At 47.6% G+C, this 22,500-nt stretch overlaps 1 protein-coding gene across 2 annotated transcripts in view; it reads left to right on the forward strand.

Annotated features, from left to right (window-relative positions):
• The window catches only part of maml3 (mastermind-like transcriptional coactivator 3), a 116,396-nt gene that overhangs the window by 53,679 nt on the left and 40,217 nt on the right, over positions 1-22,500 (forward strand). The window contains exons 1-2 of one of the 2 annotated variants that reach the window (XM_076294064.1): positions 9,307-9,425; positions 14,309-15,943. In XM_076294064.1, the coding sequence (XP_076150179.1) occupies positions 14,486-15,943 (1,458 nt within the window). In that variant the 5' untranslated portion in view covers positions 9,307-9,425; positions 14,309-14,485. Of the gene's footprint in view, positions 1-9,306; positions 9,426-14,308; positions 15,944-22,500 lie in introns of those variants that run through there. The other variant, XM_076294063.1, reaches the window with a different exon arrangement.

The raw sequence follows: 22,500 nt of genomic DNA on the forward strand, positions 1-22,500 counted from the left end.
ATTTTGGCAAAGACGGAGTTATACGTTTGTAAAGTGTCTATTTGTCAGTAGGCTAACTGCAAGCGAGCAGTACTTTGTGGGCAGTTGTGGTAAAGTTTGCATGCTAACATAACATAAACTGGCTGGCAGACACCTCGCACATAACCTCAGACTTATTTTCAGGTTACAGTAACTAGGTCATTGGATATAACTGTGTCTATTTCTCGATACTTTTTACAAAATCTAAGCAAGAACAAATAAGATTAATATTTCCGCCCCTCGAGTTAGGCCATTTTCAGCTAGCCAGATGCTTAATCTTTCGGATTTGAGTCTGGATTTTCCAATCTACCGTTTCAGAGGTGAGCGACGAAAACACAGATGACACCCCCTAGCATTATGGTGGTGAAATGCACCGCGATGCAAAGCAATCCCGACGCAGAACTCCGAAAGGGTCACGGCACTGTAGGACCGACGGCATAGCTACGGCGTGGAGTTGACACAGAAGCATAAATCAGCCTTTAGACATTAGAGGAAGTACAGAGAGATTGAGTCTCTCTGTAGGCAGTACATATGAAAGTCTTTAAAGCAACACCAAAGAACTTTTCCTATGTCGCATGCACTATTTGTTTATCCAGCACCAGCTTTGCAAATAACAATGTCCACAGACAAGGTAGAATATGTTGCATGATTTTATGAAAGTACGATGTATTGCGACATCAGATGCAAGTCAAATTTGTAGTTTCTCATGTCTCATTCCATCGAACTACAGAACCGCTACCCGATCCGGCAAACTTACATAGTGCTGTTATAGCCGATAGAGGGCCGCAAAGCGAATGCAGAAAGTGCCGTTCAACCTGTTACGAGTTGATGAACCACTGAAACGATTTTGGAAACATTATTTTAAGGTACAAAAAACTCTTTGGTGTTGCTTTAACACCTGGCTGTTTTCAGATGCACAGCTGAAGGGTTGCGTAAAGCCATGATAAAAGCCGGGTAATGATCTGGAACTTCCATTCTCTCTTTTTCTCTTCCTTTTCTCTTTATTTCATGTTTTTCTTTGAGTGTTCTTTAAGTCTAAACCTTAGAAAGAGAAGAATGGAGGGAGGGAGAGAAAGAAAGAAAGGGAAGAAATTAGTTCGTTACAATGGTAATGCACAAACCTGCCGCTTGTCCCTCCAACACATCCCCTCACTTCCTCTCCCCCCCTCTCCCTCTGCATACTCTCTCACACTCTCTCTCTCTCTCTCTCTCTCTCTATCTCTCTATATTTCTATCTCTCTCTCTCTCTTTCTCTATCTCTCTATATTTCTATCTCTCTCGCTCTTGTTCTCGCTCCACAGTGTGCTACAACTTCAGGAACAGGAAGTGACAGATCTCTAAAAATAGGACAGCCAGACCTTGTCAAAAAGAAGCGTACGGAGGGCTACAGCCTGAGGAGGGGAGGAAAGGAGAGAGAGAAAGAAAGAAAGAAAGACAAATGGAGAGGGTATCTGCTGGTCAGATACTGGAGTGTACACACAGTAGGAAGGAGATGGAAGAAGGTCTATGTAGTGAAAGAAAGAAAAAGAAAGGGATGTAAAAGTATTAGTTTGAGCAGGAGGAGAGAAGAAGGGGAGAGAGGTGTGGGTTTACGTCGTCTGACTGGCTGGCTGGCTGACTCACCAGCCTTTGTGGAGGGCAGGTACTACTAGGGGGGAAAGAGCTTAACCAAATCTGCCCAAAGAGAGCAATCAATGACTCAACAAGTGCCCACCTGTGTGTTTTGATACACACTCAGTCTCCCCTTTGTCAGTCTCCCCTTTGTCTGTCTCGCATCTCTTGTGTTCCAGAGAACTTTTCTGTCTCTCAGCAGTACTAGTGGCTGCGACGCCTCCGCTCGGCCCGTCCATGACGGTCTTCGGTCACCACTTAAGAATGCGAAGGCTTTCTCACATCACGACGCAGACAGTCAAATTACAGGCAATGCGATGATCTTGATCCCCTGCCCCTCCTCCTGCAGCCTCCAAGGTGTGGTGGTGATGGTGGTGGTGGTGGTGGTGGTGGTGGTGATGGTGATGGTGCCAGTGAGGTCAGCGGTAAGTTAGTGCTCAGGTTCTACATGGCTGGCTGTAGACAGTCCCACCCCTCTGGCAGAATGCAGGCAGTGCCCAGAGTTCATCTCATCTCTGTGCAGGTCTATTGGTTTGGAGTCATTGTTTCATTTGCCATGATGTGTGGCAACTATCCAACTAGTTTGCTGTGTACACCCAGATGTTTAGCTTCAGACAGGAATACCTAAATCCTCCTTCAGTCCTCCTGCTCTTCTTTTCTTTTCCTCACTCTCTTTCTTGCTTTCTCTCTTTCTCTCTGCTCATTCTCGCTGTCTCTGTCTCTCTCCCCCTCGCTCTCATTTTTCAGCCACTAGTCACTGCTTCCTCTGCCAGGCTGGCCCACCACAGCATGTGTTTGTTGATGGAGGGAGAGTCAGGGAGTGTTTCTCTCTCTTTCTCTCTCTTACTCTCTCTTACTCTCTCTCACCCTTTTTTGCTATGTCAGCACTCCTGAAATTGCTGATGGTAAGGACAACACACACACACATACACACACACACAAAGGCGCACTCTGTGTGAAATAAACACAACAACTGTGTGGGAGGGTTTGTGTGTGTGTGTGTGTGTGTGTGTGTGTGTTGGTGCACATACATCCATCTGGCCTGGCCTTTATGATTTAAACGTGGCTGTAAAGCCGTGTTTGCTTCCCAGTTTTGCCCATGGCCATTAACAAATACAGAAATGTTGAGTGTGTGTGCTTGTTTATGTGTGTGAGTGTATGTATGTTCTGTGGTGCTTTTCATAAGGCTTGCTTCTCATGCTATGTGTCAATGTGTCGGGGAAACTAGTGGTTTCCTTGGTGGATAACCAAGCAGCTATGTGGAGCTTTGGGAGGGGCGTTGGGAGTGGTTCATGATAGCCTTGGACCTGATGACAGTACGTCTCCCAACGCCTTCTTTCCCTTCTGTGTGTGTGTGTGTGTGTGTGTGTGTGTGTGTGTGTGTGTGTGTGTGTGTGTGTGTGTGTGTGTGTGTGTGTGTGTGTGTGTGTGTGTGTGTGTGTGTGTGTGTGTGTGTGTGTGTGTGTGTGTGTGTAGAGCCCTTGAAGAAGCCCTCGGCCGTGTGTAGATCAGCCGCCGTGCCCGTGTGTAATGGCTCATTTGAGAGGAAGCAGATCCACACAATTAGCATCCGTCAGGATCGGCGGCAGCTCGTTTTTTACCCGCTACCGCAGCCGCTGCCGCGTACAGCATCAGAGAGCCCATTAGCCACATTAGCATGCTAATGAGGCGCCCTGCACCAGGTTTGGGCAAGACTTAGCGCGTGGTGGAGAGCGGAACAGATTGTTTATGTTGTGCTGATGAGGGTAGTCATATAAAGCTGAAGCAAGTTTGCGTGCGTGCGTGCATGCATGCGTGCGTGCGTGTGTGTGTGTGTGCGGGTGGGTGGGTGTGATTGTTGTCCTTGGGCTGGCTATGGTAAGTCCAGCTGTGTGGCGGTATGTGACTACATGAGTGTATTCATATGGGTGGGCGTTACATGATTGGGTGGTTTCAGGATGCAGGGACACACTGGGCAGGTGGTGTGGAATTTTCAGTGCCTTTTCTGTGTGTGTGTGTGTGTGTGTGTGTGTGCCCGCCAGTCTGTCTCCATGTGCTGTGCAGGGCCCACCCTTGCGGAAACAGAGGCGTGTGCCCTGTGCCGGAGATCTGGCTTGGCGGCCGGCAGCTCTCTATTGTTCAGCTCGCTCCTCCGAACCCCCAGACCCCCCAACCCCCCGCCCCCCCCCCCCTCCCCCCGCCTCTGTCCTGTCACTCCTCTCTTTGTGTCTGTATGCTCACCTCAACCAACCACCCCCATCCATCCCCCCAAGGCCTTTTTGACTTCTCTTTATCGCCACCATACCCACTCCACCTTTTTTGTCCTCCTTCATACACTTGAGCTTCAGCCATCCTGAGACTCCTACCTCCTCTCTGCTCTATTACTATCTGTCTTTCATCCCCCTCTTTCTCTCTCTCTCTCTCTCTCTCTCTCTGTCAGAGGTGTGGGGAGGGCGGTAGTAATAGGCTGTTCTCCCTGGGCGGCTGATGCCTTTATTGGATTGGCGTAGGATTTCAGGGGCTGTGTTTAACACGCAGGCAGCCGCTGCAGTGCAAACACAGCCTGTGTTTAAACAGAGGCCCACTAACAGGGGAGAGAGGGAGAAGGGAGGGAGAGGGGGAGGAGAGAGAGAGAGGGAGAGAGAGAGAGGGAAAGGAGAGGAGTGAGGGTGGGAAGGCGTGTTTAGTGTCGTTTAGGAGGAGGCGGGAGTGCTCAACGAGCGGAAGCTGTGTGCGTTAACACCCTGCTTTCTCTCTCTTTCTCTCTCTATCCCTCTCGGTCTCTCTCTCTCTCGGTCTCTCTCTCTCTCTCTCTCTCTCATCAATTTCCCACTACCCACTTCTAATGCTTCTGGCTACTTATCACTAATGCTGGCCACAAGATTCACCCTCTTGTCTCCACTACATGTACACAAAATGGAAATGTTTCTTGAATTATAGTCACATGTAAAGACACACACACACACACACACACACAGCGTTCGGTGCACTTAGACTACTGATGTGTATCTGACAATAGTTTCAGATTGGTTTTATAGAAAGGACACACATGCACACATCGTTCTCTTTCACACACACACATACACACACACACACACACACACACATAGAGAGAGAGAGAGGGAGAAGCTGGAACACTCTGCTGCTGAGGTTTATTTTTAAATCTCTGTATCCCACAGACAGGAACCAAGTTCTGGCAGAGAGGAGGCTGAGAAGGAGGGGGGGGGGGGTGGCGAATGAGTGAGGGATGAAGAGGAGAAAAGAGGCGAATGGAGTGAAGGATGAGATGGAAAAGAGGAGTGAACATCAGGTAAGGGTTAGGGAGTGTTAATGTGGCACCTGATGCCAGCCATCTCGCGGGACTGCTGATGGAGGAGTCCATTTTGGCCGGCGTGGTCCACTCACTCTCCGTGCACTGCAGACGTGACGCAGCAGAGTCGTGTTCAGTAGGCCTAGTGGAGTTTCGTACGTTTGCTGGGCTTTATTATGGGAGCATTTAAGATGCGGGTACTCCTACTGTCTCTCTGTCTGTAAAGTTATCAGCAATTTTGTTATCTGTGCCTGAGAAAGGGTGTCTGTCTTATTGCAATTCCCAACAAGGACAAACATCCCATTATCATATCAGCCAAGCAATCAGGGGAATTATACAGGTTTGCCCAGCTGACTAGACTCTCTGTAGTGGGTTTGTTAGTGCCCATTTCAAGTAATCAGCATCAGTTTTTTGGCCAGTCTCATATCTACATGGATCAAACCCCTGATACTGATGTTGAATGTTGTGGAAATTAACTTTACCCCGAAGCCAGTCATGGTTTTTAGATTCCACATCTTTAGATTGCAGTGTTTCCCATACATTGACTTATTTGCCCACCACAATATCAACATTGACCACCACACAATGATTTTCCAGGCTGTACTAAATTGTGCTTAAATCTAGTTAGCATCATAACCATGCTGTGTTAATTTGTTAAAAACTGTTGTATTCAAGTTAATTCTGCAAACCAACCACCACAAATGGAATTCAATTCTGTGGGAAACACTAGATTGGGAGAGCTTACTATGGAAAATGACTTGGTTATCTTTATAAAACACCAACACAACAGATATCACCTGGAATTTCACTCTGCTTTTCAAGGTCAAATATTCACCATTGTGGACATGCAAAATATGCCTGTTGTGAACAAGACATAAATATAGAGTAATTAAAAAAATGTTGAATGAAAAAATAAATCGCACCCTTTTCTGCGCTTGATCATAAGTTTAGCTGAATTGATTTTGCTGGACGTCTACTTCATTCGAAACAGGATCTGAAGTTCCAAGTGCAGTATCGGTGATACACCAGACAGATGAAAGGCCGTTGGAGTGAGCAGAAGTTTTTTTACAGACTTGAAAGAAAAGGCTTCAAATGAAATGCCTCTCAATATTTGAAGAATTAAGTTGATAATTAATTGTCATTCTAGACCTATACTAAGACACATACACACTGCACATGGACACAATGCATTTTTCTAAGATTCTAAGATTTTCTGGTATGTTTGAAGGATGAATGTATTCCAAAATAAAAGTGATTCATGTATGATCGAACTTACATTTGTGAATCTGAATATTTAATATTTTCCTGTTGACACATTAAGTGTCGGAAGTGGATCTAATTTGATTGTGGTGTGTGTGTGTGTGTGTGTGTGTGTTCCTCTCACCCTGTTAATTAAAGGGCCGTTTGCCATAATGAGCTCATTTCACAGTCTGATGAACCCAAGCACCACAGACACACACACACACACACACAAATGAGCCCAAACACCTATAGCTACCTCAGTCCAAATCATCTGCAAATCAGCTTGCGGAATTGACAGCTACTAAGGGATGGAGGTGTAGATGTGTGTGTGTGTGCGTGTGTAAATAGAGGGTGAAATGGGTGGTGCAAGCATGTTGGAATGCATGGTATTGAGTGTATCTAGATGAAACTATATGAAATGTGTGAAGTCACAAGGCCTGTAACTTCTTAAGCTGTGTTGTGAACATGCTGTGTGGCTCAAGGAGGCCTGATCCCTTGTGAGGAGGCAATGGAGTGTGTTTGTGTACGTCATAGCTGTACATGGAGGAGAAATCCTTCAGACCATGCCTACACACACACACACACATGTATGAATACTTGGAATACTGCTCTGTAGCTGTGTTGGTCCACCCTGCACATGGTCTGTGGGACTGCTGGATTAGCCTGAGGAAGCACATGCTTTACACACACTAGTCTGGTTTAGCACAGGGAGGAAGGATGTACATCCGCTGTCATTCCTGTGTGTGTGTGTGTGTGTGAGAGAGAGTGATAGAGAGAATGAATATGTGTGTGTGTGTATGTGTGTGTCCTCAAACAAACACATTGGCTTCATTAAACCCCTTTCTGTCTGTCTGTCATATAAAGAACCCTGACAGCAATTGTGATTTGGCAGAGTGCCCCTCAGCCCAGGGCCAGATCAGGTTTATGTTAGAACTGGCTGATCTGAAGTAGGCTGTCTTCACCTATCTGGCACTCTACATCTTCACCAAGCCATGCCTCAGTTATCCCACTCAACTAAACTTAACCAACCCTGATCTTCATTCACACAGCACAACACTATTAACATCATGTCCTCTCAAAATGATATGCATCTTATTAATGAGCACTGGGCTGAACAACAGACTCTTTTCTAAGTTGTTTGTCTCATTCTGAATTAGAGTTTGATCAAAGCATTCATCCATGAAATTTGTCGAATAGACCATTGGGAGTATATTCATTAGCATCCAAGACTGTCCTATTTTGCTCTCTCTCTATTAGTCCTCTAGGTTTACTGTCAAGGGATGCAGCTGTCATTCAAAAGACATCCATAAATGTCCATCTGCCCAACATGCAAAGGGCTAGTTTGCTGTGTAGCCTACATTCACTCTGCTATATGTGTGGAATATGAAGGTGACTGCAAGGTCACTGGCTGTATGGGCACCCCCTTTAGGCCAGGGGTGGAAGTGCACTACTGGAGGGTAATGGTATGGAACTAGGGTTGAAGGTAGGTAAGGAGGGTGGGATGGTAAGTGTGTGTGTGGGAATGTGTGTGTCTTCTAGTCAGTATGTACTAGGCAAGTGTGTGTGGGAATGTGTGTGTCTCCTGGTCAGTGTGTGTGGGAATGTGAGTGTCTATTGGTGTGTGTGGGAATGTGTCCACTGGAGGTGGTGTTTCCTAGTAGTGTAGTGCTTTTTTGATGATGAATGTAAAATGATGGTCGGATGGGCAGAATGTAGGAAACAGAAGGATAGAGGGACATAAGGAGAGGTCATGGATGGGTAACTGAGTTTCGTTAGGTCAAAACAAGGTGTAAAAGCACAGGAGTAGGAAGTGGTGGTCTGGATGTGTAAATATTGTGTAAATAATGTGTAGCCAATGGTGGTGTGGAAGTGTAAAGGCGGTAAAGGTTTTAAAGCGATGTTTCATGTTCTGTTCATCAAACACATCTTATTTTCTTAGCTGGCAAATGGGAAGGAATGCATTGTGTGTGTACAGTGTTGGCTTGATTAAATTGTATTGCTTGCAGAGGGGTTTTTGTGTGCTGTTCTGTTATCAGGAGATGGCAGAGCCACCCGCCAAAATGGCGATTGTGGAAAATCAGTGCAGGTTGGTCTCCTCTGTAATGGAGCGCCTTCTCTAAAAAATGCTGTCATTTTTCTGGCAGGGGAATAAGGAGAGAGAGAAGGAGGGAGGGAGGGAGCGAGGGGGATGGGGAGGAAGAGAGAGTGAGAGAGAAAGAGAGAGGTTGAGCCATGGTTGGTTGCTTCCTGTACATTATTGGCAAAGCTGTCCACTGCAATCAGCAGAGGGGCTGGGAGGAGGGGCCACCAGAGCAGGAGGTTGCTATAACAACAGCACCTTGGTGTGTTTCTCTCTCTCTCTCTCCATCTCTCTCTCTCCACCCCCTCCTCTCTCTCTCCCCCTCTCTCTCTCCCCCTCTCTCTCTCCTGACAAATGACTCTCTGCTGTCGGTGAGACACAGAGCCAGGGCTGCTGCTTCAGTCGCACGAAAGCGCAACCGTCTGACTGAAGAGCTCTTCTCCCCTCCTCCTCCTCCTCCTCCTCCCTCTCTCCCTCTCTCCCTCTCTCTTATCCTGCTCCACTGCCTCCCATCCCTCCTCCCTCTCTGCTTCCCCCTCTCTCTCGCTCACTCTCTGTTCTCTTCCTCTGTTTTTGCTCATGCTGTGTGTTCTTCCACCCTGTAACAGGCGTAAGAGCAAGTGTGTGTATGTGTGTGTGTGTTTTGTGTCTCTGTGTGTTGTGCGTGTGTGTGTGTGTGTGTGTCTCGTGTGTGTGTGTATGTGTGCTCTGGATGTGTGTGGTTTTAACACATGCCGGATGAAAAAATAAACAACCCTGTTATCCACCTCCTTTCTCTTACTGTGGTGTCTTTCTCTACCTTCCTCTCTGTCTTTGTCTGTTTTCTTTCTTTTTGTCTGTTTTCCACCCCCCCCCCCCCCCCTCTCTCTCTCTCTCTCTCTCTAATGTTCGAAGGAGCTTTTTGGATCAGAACGTCTTGCTCTTTCTTCTCCACACACACTCTCCTCTCTCTCTGTGTGTCTCTGCCCCTCCTTTTCTCTCGGGTTTGTTCATAGCAGAGAGACGCTTCCCTCCTCTCCTCTGTTCCTCTCTCCTTCCCTCATCTCCTCTCTCTCCTCTCAGCTCATCTCCTGCTCTCCTCTTACTAGCTGTTCCAGTGTTTGGATCTCGCTGGCTTAGCGATAGCGATGGCGGTGGAGGCAGAGCTGGTTGCCGGGGCGGGCTGCTGCTGGGCTAGCCCAGCTGGTAATTGCACGGCTGCGCGTGGAGGCGCAGCGTTTAGCCGCCTCTATAGGTTGCTTTTACGACGGGGCTGGTGCTAAACACTCATAATTAGAGAGATTTGGCTGGCAGACTACTTTGAGGTAGACAGCTATTATTGACATCAATCACCTGCTACTCTCACGCAAGATATGTGAGAGAGAGAGAGAGGGAGAGAGAGAGAGAGAGAGAGAGAGAGCGCGCAAGGGAGATGGAGGGGAAAAATGACATTGGGGCGAGAGAGTGAGAACAAAACAAAGCGAGAGCTGCAACTAGCAGATGAAATGGAGGGAGAGCAAAGAGACAGAGGAGGAAGAAAAGAATGAATATGGGGCATATTTATGAGGGAGTCCAACAGAGGAGATGGTCTAGGCAGATTTAGAGAAGACTCATTTTTCATCCATCCCTCCTCCTCTCTTTCTCTCTCCTCCTGTCTTCCCACTCTCTCTCTGTCTCTCGTCTGGGTGGAGGAAGCCGTCAGTCACGGTTTCCTCGTCGAGTGGGGGAGGTGAGTGACAGCCAGCCTAATCGTCTTTATGGCATGATGAATGCTATTAATATTGACAGGCGTTGTGTCGCCCGGCTGCACCCCACCCACCGGAGCACAGAGAACAGGGTCTCTGGAAGACCACAACAACAATAACAATAACACAACCCTGCCATTTGCCTCCAATGAGCTGGCTCTGGGAAAAAGAGCATTTGAGAGGAGAGGGGGAACGATAGAGACAGACAGAGAGAGGGAGAGGGAAAGATAGAGGGGAAGATATGGGTGCCCTAATTTGTATCTTGATTATCTTTTTCCTCTTTTTTTTCCATGATGCTGGTGAGTAAACATGGGTCTTCTTTGTTTTCCAACGTGCTCTGACTCCTGTCGTTACCGTGGGGATAGACGGAGAGAGGGATGAAGGAGGTGCAGGAAGATGAAGAAGAAGAAGAGGAGGAGGAGGAGGAGGAGGAGGGAGGGGGGCATTGCCCAGAAGGGCAGAGAAATATCCATGAATCTTGTTATTTCAGAATTTCATTTGGCACGTCTGAGTGGAGTGGCACGCCTGAGACTCAAAGACACACACACACAGACACACACACACACACACGGACACGCTAAAAAGCACATGCAAACGCACACATACACACACAGACGCACACACAACTCTCCTGAGGGGCTGGATATGAAGGGGAGACTGATCTTGTAGTTAGATGTAGAAATTTGCCAGTGATACTAGAATGGTTCATTCCTGACCTGTAATGAGTGCCTGTGTGCGCACAAGCAGACAAAACACGCACATACTTATACACACACACACACACACACACACACACACACACACACACACCATCAAGCCCTGATGAAACAGCCTGTATGGGTGATTAACATTCTCAACATTCTTTAATTAGCAACAGAGCACATTGGTGCACATACACTGATACACCCCCCACACACACACACACCCACACACACCCCCACAAATATTATACACACTGTTTTGACATCCTCATGCAACTTCCATTGAGTTCCGTTGGTCATGTGAGCTGTAGGCATTTCATTATGATCGCCGTGCAGTGAAGTGACGATCATATACGTTTAGTCAGAGTTTTTTTTTCCTCCGGATTTTTTTTCTTCAGTATCTTTTGTGTCAACGATTCACGGGGCATTGAAAGAGTCGGGTGTATAAAACTTGGTGGACATGTAGCCCCACATGGATGACATGGAGCCATTGTTTTTCCTTTTGGTCCGTGGACCCCCGAAAGGAGGGTAGGGCAGACACAGTTTTCTGTGAATATCTGGAGAATCATAGGGCCAAGGAGAACCACATTTTTTTGTATGTTGGTCTCAAGGGGCCATGTCAACCCATCCCATAACCACCTAGTTAAAAATGAAAAAGCAAACATGAGGTGTTGTAATTGAAGGTATCTCTGGCTGACAGGTTCAGAACTGCACAGAATTTGAAGTGTAGGATCATTATGACACCCTCTGAATGCATGCTAAGTTTCGTGGAATTCCATGGGCCCATACAATAAATGAATATATATTAATATATTTAGTGACTACACCAACTTGCCTGTAAATGGCCGGACACAGTCGCACTCATGAACACGCACATAAAGATGCATGCACACACATGCAGGCACACACACACACGCACACACACACACACACACACAGTAGACATGCAGGCATATGTACACACACTTACATGCACACAAACAGTTACACACAGACTTATACACACACACACACACACACACACACAGGCCCGCACACAAGCACACACACACACACATAAACACAAACACGTACACGCACGCATCACAAACACACCTGCACACACAAACACGCACACACACACAAAAACACACAAGTGAACACACACACACGCATGCATGCAAGCAGACACATGCACACACACACACACACACACATACACCATTACCCCCACACACACACTCACAAGCGAAAATACACACACAGAGAAGCACACATATACACAAAAGTTGCAAGAGTAGGGGATGGAGTAGGAGATGGAGACAAATTGACAAGTGTGATTTTATTTTTGCAGAGAGAATGTGCAGGACTGAGCGGCGGTCATATTTTGTACCACTCTGCGGTACATCTAGTTTAATTTGTTCCTGCAAAAATGTGACTTCATCGCCCTTCCGTTTTTGCCTTATTTGAAATAATGGTGGGATTTTCATTGCTCAACAACTCTTACTTAATGTTAATACTGACCTACCTTGTTCTCCTTCTGCTTTTGCACATTAGGACAGAATCTGCCAGCCATATGTCTGGTACTGTACCGTGACGACAGGTAATTTCATCATCAGCTGATGACAGTATCTTCTCTTTGATTGATTGCTCAGGCCTGCCCTTATCAATCCTCTTGTCCTGATGCAGATAGGGATGCTGCGGAGGGACACTGTAGGCTCCAGGCTCAGCTGAATACAACACTCTCTCCTTTGCAGGACCCAGATTAAGGGGTAGTTGGATTTGAGCGCATAGTATGGTGACTTGGTGCATTGGCACTTTAGGTTGGGAATTGCTACAAAAAACAACACCAACAATAACATGATACAATAAAACGTATGATACCATCAACACCAACGTCGATAAGAACAGCATACATTACTATCATGATATTTTGACAACAGTGCGATAACATCATGATGTTTGGCGAAACATTACAATATTATTGCAATTCTTCACATTTTATGATATAGTACGTATTGTGACAATTCTGCGGGGACACAAGAAGGGCATTCATAATGTATTACATAATGTAAATTTGACGATAGTCGATATTAGTCAGCAAGACCGATATTAGCCAATACCAATGTTGTTCAATATACTGTATCAGTGCATCCCTAGTTTTGGTGTGAAGTATTAGCCGTAGCTCGACGTGTGTGGGGTATAGGCTGTGGGTACACTAGTTGTTTCATTACCCTATACCACCCATAGTGTCTATTTATTTATTTGCAAATGTACATACTGTATTTATTCTCATACCTAGCCATATTCTACTGCTCTTCATTCTATTCTTACTGTTCTGTTTTTATTCTTTTTACTCTTTTTATGTTTTTTATTCTTATATAAAGGGGGCAGCCGTGGCCTACTGGTTAGCACTTCGGACTTGTAACCGGAGGGTTGCTGGTTCGAACCCCGACCAGTAGGCACGGCTGAAGTGCCCTTGAGCAAGGCACCTAACCCCTCACTGCTACCCGAGCACCGCTGTTGTTGCAAGCAGCTCTCTGCGCCGGGATTATTGTGTGTGCTTCACCTCACTGTGTGTTCACTGTGTGCTGAGTGTGTTTCACTAATTCACGGGTTGGGATAAATGCAGAGACCAAATTTCCCTCACGGGATCAAAAGAGTATATATACTTATACTTATACTTACTTACTTATATGTTAAGTGAGTGTTGTATTTTGAGAGCAAAGATTAACCGGAGTCAAATTCCTTGTTTGTTTACGCAAACCTGGCCAATAAAGCTGATTCTGATCCTGATTCTGATCAGTGTTTGTAGACCGATGTGCTGGTATTCTGATCAGTGTGTAGTTTGTAGACAGATGTGCTGGTGTTTTTCCCTAGAAACAAATAAGAAACATAACAGGCTATTGCAGTGGGAGGGGAAGTAGTGACAGCTGTAGTGGCAGCACAAAATTACTATTTGCACGACAACGTTAGTTCTGTTTATCTGTGTGGGTGTGAGTTGATGTGAGTGTACATCTGAGCCTATATGCATGCTCATAATTTTATGCAGGTGTGTGTGTGTGTGTGTGTGTGTGTGACAGCCTGTCCAGTGTTCTCTTAATGACTGAGACAAAAGAGCCTCTGGTGCCCAATTGTGAACAATGAGACTTGGTCAACTGTTTTCTCTTTCGGTTTACCCCTCTCCTCAGAATCATGAGTACAGTATCAATGGGCATTTGTGACCACGCCATTGTTCCATCCAAACCAACCTGCACATTGGGGACAGTTTGGGGTCTAGTGCCTTGCTCAAGGACACGGTAACAGGATCAGGAGGTGTCGGGCTCGAACCAGTGGCCTTCCAGTTACTGGACGACTCCTCTACCTTCTGAGTCCCTGCCGCCATTTCAGAGGCTTTTAATTTGTGCTGCCGTATTGTGTTGGCCAATGGGCACGAGGTAGTGTTTCAGCACTGTCGGACGTGTCAAAAGGCGGTATGTGTGTGTAAGAGACCTCTAGCAGTGTGCTATTCTTCTTTGAATTAGTCGTTAGTGTTGTGCTTCGCAAATGGTAGCATATGAATCTTAACTGAGCTCAATTGAGAGTCTAATATTTAAGCAACGCTCACATTCAGTATGTTTATGCATTCATTTAATATTTCTTTTGTTTTCTGCTTTCTGCACAGCTTCAGGAGACGGTGAAAAGGAAACTGGACATTGCTCGCTCACCTTTGAATGGAGATCAGAATGGCATCTGCGATGGGAACTACTCCCCAAACAACAAGAGATTACGGAAGGAGGGTGGTTTGGACTCACTGGGGAGCTTACCCAACAATGTACCGCCCATCTCCCCCCTCCATCAAATGGACATCAAGCCATCCCTGGCCAATAACAGCAATGGCAATAATATTGCAGGAAATGGAAATGCTGGAAGCAACCACCTCACTGGGCGGCCAGACGATCTTGGCAAGAATGGCGGTCTGCCTGATATCAAACTGAATGGGTCATTGGACCTGGATGATAGCTTCAGCCTGCTCAAAGACATGAAGCAAGAGCCTCAGGATGAAGTTGGATGTATGGAGTCATCGGACACGGCCCTCTCGAACCAGAACAAGTTGTTTTCCGACTTCAACCTCAACGATCAGGAGCTTCAGGAGCTGATCGACGAGCTAGCCAACACGGTGCCTGAGGACGATATGCACGACCTGTTCAACGAAGAGGACGACTTCGATGAGAAGAAAGAGGCGGACTTCACGCGACTGCCGACCCAGACGTCGCTGCCCCAGGACCCGCCGCAGCCTGTGCCCGCCCCTGCGCCGCCCCCGCCGCCCTCCCAGAGCGGCCAGATGCCCATGGGCTCTCCTCAGGTGCGGCCGTCCTCCTCTGGCCCGCCCTTCGCCACCGCCGCCAGCGCCACGCCGCCCCAGCAGCCCTTGCAGCAGTCGCCGGCTGTCGCCATGGCGTCGGGTTCGCCGGCCAACTGTGTGGCGCAGTCGCCACAGGCGCCCACTCAAGCTCAGACGCAGGCACCTAGGCCCGGCAACGGCTACATGATGAACGCGGGTCCGGCGGTCGGGCCAGTGGGGTCGACGTCGGTGGCCAGTGGAGGTCCGGGGCCAGGAGGAGGAGGTGGTGGTGGGGGACCAGTGCCAGTCCCTGTACAAGGCCCCCCCAGCGCTGACCTCTCCCCAGCGGAGCAGCTGAAACAGATGGCCGCCCAGCAGCAGCAGAGAGCCAAGCTCATGCAGCAGAAGCACCAACAGCAGCAGCAGTCGCAAGCCGCCAACTGGTCGCCCGCCGGCCCCCCTACCAGCCCCTACGGCGGACCCTTCAACCCCGACAAACCAAATAGCCCCATGATGTACCCGCAAGCCTTCAGCACGTCAAACCCCATGGTGCCAGCCATGGCCGGGAACCCACAAAAGCCCGGCATGAACAACTACCTCCAGCAGAATCACATGAGCATGATGACTCCGCAACAGCAGCAGCAGCAGCAGCAGCAACAGCAGCAACAGCAGCCACCAAACAACATGGCCGCCGCCCAGAGTGTCCTCAGCAAGCAGCTGTCCTACAGCAACACCAAGCCCCTGAGCCACTTCAGCGCAATGGAGCACATGGGCCAGAGGATGACGCCGCCCATGGCCAACCAGGGGAAGAGCCCCATGATGCCATACATGCAGGGACCAGCTGGGCAGGGTGGAGGGCCACCACCTGCACAGGGACCCATGCCTGGACAGACGGCCCACCTGAGCGAAGAGCAGAAGAGGATGCTGTTGATGAAGCAAGGGATGCCCTATGGGCCCATGCCGACACATGGACAGGTGAGGGTTTGCAGTTTCCTAAATAGCTGGCTGAAGCCCTAACTGGTTGAACAAAAGGCTTTTGGGTAAATAGCATTTGAGTAATGACACGTGTGGTGTCTGGAGGTTAAGACTTTGATCATTAATGCTCAGTTACTTGGATGATATTGTGGAATGGGAGCTTATTAAACTCTTTGTGTGAAGGGAAAATATCTTGTTGGAATTTTCCCCTAAGGAAAAGAAAGACCCTTTTTTTGCAGCTGAGAACAGATGATGATCATCTCAAATGAGAGCGGGTACATTTGGCCAAATTATCTCCAAGTTGAGTCTTTGAACTGAGAAATCAGGATTTCATTAGTGTCTTTCATTTGTTGTGCAAGAAGTGGCACTGATGAGGAAATATTTTCCATTCTATTATTGTCTATTATATATAAAAAAAGTAAAGTAGCGGAATCCATTTCTCTTTTTAACCTCCCTGCTTGAAATGCGCTGTGCAAGGATCAATATGAGATGCCATTGTTGCCAGGCTTTTTCTGCCTTTGGGCAGCCACGATCCCCTTTACCAGAGTTATGTATTTTATACCCTTTGTGATGGGCATGGCAGATATGCCAAAATGGCGTCCGTCGCCCCAGCAACAGCTACGGCTTGGAATAGGAAATCAACACTGTAATATTTCAGCCTAATATCACGCCACCAGCCCCCCTCGTTTCCCTAGGTGGGCCACAAACACATTGATTTGTCTCAGATCTCTTAGCTCCAGGCTGTCCACAGCCATCATGATCATGACCCAGTCTAAATGAGATTGATTGTGTTTTCTACTATCAAGGTTAGAAAAACAAGGCAAATGATCATATGCTTATGGCAGCATTGTAGTGCAAGGTGACATTTGCAAGGGGACAAGCATCTCTGTTTGTGTGCTGTGACATGCTAAATCCTGGCACTTTAGGGGGATCAGCCCTCTGTGTCAGATGTCTGCTGAAGAGACCGGGCATTGTGCTGTGTGAAATACCAGTCGAGTCGGGCATGTGTACAGATTGGTTTTGTGATTTGCTCTTTTTCATGGTATCATTGTCTTTCATCTCCTCTGTGTCTTTCATCCTTTCTGCCGATAGTGTCTTTTTCTCAGAGGTGAGATGTGCCACCACAGCCCACCCGTGTGCCCTGTGCTCTCTCTCTCTCTCTGTCTCTCTTTCTCTCTCTCTCTCTCTCTCTCTCTCTCTCTCTCTCTCTCTCTCTCTCTCTTTCTCTCTTCTCTCTCTTTCTCTCTCTCTCTCTCTCTCTCTCTATCTCTCTCGCTCTGGCTTTCTCTATCTCCAACCCCCCCCCCCCCCCACTCTGCATTCCTCCCTGGAGCCACCCAGAGACACTCAGCACCAATAAAAGACCAGATTTATGGCGATGGGCCTTTTGTGCCTGCCACAAGGAAAATGCAGCAGAAGAGAACAGGGTGTGTGTGTGTGTGTGTGGGGGGGGCGGGTTGGGGTAGGAAGGAAAGAGGTAGGAAGGACTGGAAAGATTCTGATGTAAAGCGAGTGAGGAGGACCAATAGGTGGTGTTAGAGTCGGATGGGAGAGAGAGGAGGAAGATAGACGGACAGACAGGAATGAAATAAAGATCACAGCGGGAGAGAAAGAGAGAGATGAGAGGAAGAGAGAGAGAAAGAGAGAAATAGATAGATGAGAGGAAGAGAGAGATGAGAGGAAGGGCAGGGTAGAGGGAGGGAGATGAATGGAGGAAGACCAGCAGGAGCGAGCGGAAGAGAGGAGTGAAGAGAGAGGGAGGGAGGGAGGGACGGGCCACTGAAGAAAGAAGATCTGCTCTTTCACCGGTGGGCAGGGTCATGATGAATGTACGGCCATAAAGTGGGCTCTACCATGTAGCCCGGGCTGTGGGTGTGTTGGTCAGTCACGGCATGAGAGAGTGAATATTTACACTTTTTTTGTACTGTTTGGTTATTCCAAGGCTACTAGGTATTAAAGGCTGCACATTATATGCATCTAGTATATTCTGTAATTTTCAGAACATTGGTGTTGGTAGCTAGATGCAATAGCTACCCATGAAATGGCATGCCATTTGTCTTCCAGACTTAATGATGGCAATATGCTAAATATACTAGCTCATGTGAACTTTCAAGTCCTCTTCATTCTTCACAGAGCCATCATTGTTAAGTGTCTTAGAACTTCCCTCAAATGTTTTTTTTCTGGCCCTCTTAACAGCATGTTCAACATGTGTGTGTTTACTTTAAGAGTAGCATAGCAACCCAGCTCATGTGCTTGACTGGGAGCAGGGAAGTTCCTCAGACAGCAAGCAGCCTGTTGGCCATATTGATTATTGGACAGATGAGGCTTAGGGGTGTAGCTGATAGGGGAGCTAGTGTTATTAGCATTATTTATGGTTACCACACACACACACACACACAGTGGTCCGTCGTCTTTACAGGTGCCTAAGAAGAAACCTGTATGTAATCTTATGAGTGTGTGGTTGGGAAACTTGAACACTGTTCTTCAAAGCTTGTTAGTCAGATTTTAATTGCTATTTTGCATATCATTGTGGTGACAGTAATTTATTCTCTTGTGATTAAAAGTGTTGAAGAGAGGAGGCAGGGAGAGCAGGCTAATGGAGACAGGTGATTGGGTGAGAGTGGTTTGATGGGCACTGACACAAGCCTCCTGAGGAGGTTTGATGTCATTGAGATGAAGTCTTGTATGACGAAGTACGTTGTGTGTGTGTGTGTGACAGAGAGAGAGAGAAGAGACAGTATGCCAGTGACGCAGAGAGGACCCAGTGCGACGTCTGTCTCTTGTCTTTCCAAGCATGAGCCTCACTGGGGCTTTGACTACAAGCAAAGCAGTAATCATATATACACACACACACACACACACACACACACACACACACACACACACACACACACACACACACACACACACACACACACACACACACACACACACACACACACACACATTCTCAAACATGCCCCATTATGGGGACATGCGTAGGTGGCTGATACTGTAGAACCCTAGCTCTTGAGCTCCAGCCACGGGCTCTCTTCTCCCTTTTGAGGAGGAAATCTGAGATCTACATAGATCTTCAGACACCTGAGAGAATAGTGCCTAAGTGTGTGTGTGTCTGTGTGTCTGTGTGTCTGTGTGTGTGTGTGTGTGTGTGTGTGTGTGTGTGTGTGTGTGTGTGTGTGTGTGTGTGTGTGTGTGTATGTGTGTGTGTGTGTATTTGGAAGGTGTGTGTTCACTTGTGCACATATATTTGTCTGCGAGAGACTCCAGCAAGGCTGCGTCGTGGCTCCGGAGCCAGACTTTAACAAGCCGAGGCTCACTCAGGCTGCTCGACGAGGAGGGGAAGAAAAAAAGCGAAAGAAAGAGAAAGAGAGGAAGAGAGCAAAAGAGCGAGAGACCACCCCACTGCTCTTGTCCCCTCCCCCAGCCTCTTCTTATCCACAGGAACGTGAGATATTGCCTTCCCTCCCCCTCCGTCTCTCTCTCCCTCTTTCTCTCGCTGTCCCTCCCTCCCTCCCTCTTTCTCTCTCTCCCCCCTTTTCTCTGGCACACGTGTCAGGACTTGAGCTGAGCCATTCTCAGATCCTGTGGAGAGGCTCCTAGGAGCGCGAGAGAGAGAGAGAGACGGAGAGAGAGAGAGAGAGAGAGAAAAGCGGGAGAGGTGGGGGTTGGGAAGACGGCTCTATGCTTCTCGCTCGCTCTCACACAGCACTGACACCACACCAAGACAACCTGTTCAGTCGCCGTGCCGACCAAACAAAGGGAGCTGCAAAGGGAGACTGAGAAGGACATTTGCATGTGAAGCTGAGTAATTAATTGACCATCAAAGCACACACATGGTCACAAAATCACACACACACACACACACACAGGCACATGTGTGTTTCGCATCATCCTTCCTCAGTGTGGGGTACATGATGTACCATGGAACCCCATACACTTCAGTGGAAAGCATTGGTGTTGACAACAGGCTCTTTTCAATTAATAAAAATAGCTGCATGATTGTCTCGTGATTAAAGCCACTACGCTGCATTTCCCTCAAACATGAACATGCACAGTGGGGACTCTTAGGTCAAGACTGCCCTGCACACTTAAGGAAGTCTTCAGGTCATGTTTGGCGTGGAGTGGATTCAGGACTCTGGCTAGCAGGGCTAATGTGTCTACCAGATGTCCTGTGCCGCGGCTTGATGCACTGTTCCAAACACTCTCTCGGTAGTTCAGCCCTGCAGAGTCACTTTGATTTACTGCACTGACCCCAATTACTGGCCAAGCAAATGCTGGCTTTACATTAATGCTGAAAAAAAAAACATTAAGTTGAGCTCACCATAAGACCGCATTGGTTATCATACTACCAGAGATTACTGTAGTGGAGACTCAATTGAAATGTAAATGTTGCAATAGTACAACATACTCAAGGCTAGCACGGAGTTAGGCTATAGCCATTAGGGCGCTGGGTGATTTCATGTCCAACACAGCTCTGACAGACTTGACAAGAGGTCGTCAAACAATAGAAATAACTCTGAATCTGTAGCTTGTGGAATAACGCACTAACAACAACCCTTCCAGAGCAAAATACACAGATCAATATCGGATCTGGGAGTGAGAGTCTTCAGGGGAAAAGAATGATATGTTAGCCCCTCACATGATTGCACGCGTTCATGTGCACGCCAGCAGACACACACACACACACACACACACACACACACACGCACTGTGAACACTCGATTGGTGAAAATATTTGCTCACTGCACATTGCTCACTAGTCACACAAAAGCGCTTTGTGTTGGGAAAGATCAAGTAAGCATTCAGGCTAATCTAACATTTGCCAGTACCTGCATTAGCAGTGCAGATGCTAACCACACTGTCCTCTGAGCCATTCTGGTCTCATGTGTCGGTAAATATGTTTGCAGTAAAAGGATTTTTTATATAGAGCTTTAGTTGTCCCCCCCCCCCACTTATTGTGCGTTGTAGGAGGAGACATGCTCTGTGGACATGCTCCGTGGGTTGCGTAGCCGTGTGCAGAGTGTCTCAGTGCTCCAGTGCATATTCTCTCTCTCACAACCTCACACTGGTGACAGATGGGAGGTCTGCATGGAGCATGGCAGCAGGGACCGGGAAAGGTTGAGAGAGAGAGAGAGAGAGAGAGAGAGAGAGAGAGAGAGAGAGAGAGAAGGAGAGAGGGATGTGTGTGTGTTGGGGGGGCAAGAGAGACACACTCAGGAGGGTGGAAGGCAAAAAGAGAGGGGAGGAGAGAGAGGACACGTCTGGTGTGAGAGAGGAAGAAATGATTGGGGGAAGCTCTCTCTCGCTGTGTGTGTGTGTGTGTACGCGTGTGTGAGCAGAGGCATATTGAAAATGAGGCGTGGGTGTGTGGCAGGAGGTGTTGGTTTGGCTCGTGTCCGAAACACACAGGATGTCTGTGTCTGTGTGTGTCTGTATGTATGTACTGTGCCCGACGTGTGCTGATGTGTGTATTTGTCGGTGTCAGTGTACCAATGCGACACACACACACACACACACACACACACACATACAAAGACATACTGAGTTGTCAGGTTGGCTGGTTTCCTAGGTGTGTGCACATAATATGTTTATATGCCTGTGTATATGTGTCGTGTGTGTGTGTGTGCATGTGTGTGTGTGCGTATGTGTGTTTCTTGGGCGACAGCTCTCTGTTCAGTATGCAGAGATCAGGCTGTTGCTTGTGATGTGATGTGCTGTGCCCTCTCTTCTCTCTCTCTCTCTCTCTTTCCCTCTCTCTCCACTCCTCCTCCTGTCTTTCTCTCCACTCCTCCTCCTCCTCTTCCTCCTCTCCACCACCAAGGAAGGGAAGAGAAACTTTGGCCGCCTCAGCCACTTTGTGTTGCCATAGATACCATGGCCCACTGCACCTTGCTGCCTGAATCAATGGCATCTCTAAGACAAGGAAGGCGGGAAGGGGTACGCTTTGGTGTGCTTTGTGTGTGTGCTTTTGTGCCTGAGTGTTTGCATGCTTGTGTGTGCGTGTGTGTCTGTTGAGGGGGTGGGATTTTTAGCAACATGTCAGCAATGTGCTAGTTAGCCTCCATGATGGCTGGTAAAGCTCATTAAAAAAGTCAAGCTCTTATTTAACCAAGGAGACAAAGAGAGCAGTGCCTTTCCTCCTCTCTCCTTCCCCCTCACCTAGAGTTACATCCTTTCACTGTCTCTGTTAATTATCTTACTGCTGTATGTCAAGACACCAGGAAACAATTATCTCTCTCTGTTCGGCAGCATTGAAGCAATCAGGTTTTGTGAAGAGGCCATTGTTTTCTCCTAACAGTAATGTTGTGTGACTGCCTGATATGGCTAATTGTCTTGTTCAGTTCCACATTAAGTCGTTTAGCAGGCATACTCATCCAGAGCCACTTGCTGTTGAGGTCTCATTTGTGCCTCTGTTGATCTTCTAAAAAAACTGAGGTGAAGAGTTCCTCCTCAGGTAGCTGCTACAATTAACACCCCAGCATGGAATCAGCTACCTTTGTTGGCACCCACGTTAAGCTGGATAGCACCGGATTGGGCCAGCGATTTGGGGATGTACA

Source organism: Alosa pseudoharengus, unplaced genomic scaffold (assembly GCF_046254945.1).
Source record: "Alosa pseudoharengus isolate Yale_2024_CS ecotype anadromous, Long Island Sound unplaced genomic scaffold, YU_APseudo_1.1 YU_APseudo_1.1_scf_2, whole genome shotgun sequence".
In the NCBI taxonomy this organism is placed as follows: domain Eukaryota; kingdom Metazoa; phylum Chordata; class Actinopteri; order Clupeiformes; family Clupeidae; genus Alosa; species Alosa pseudoharengus.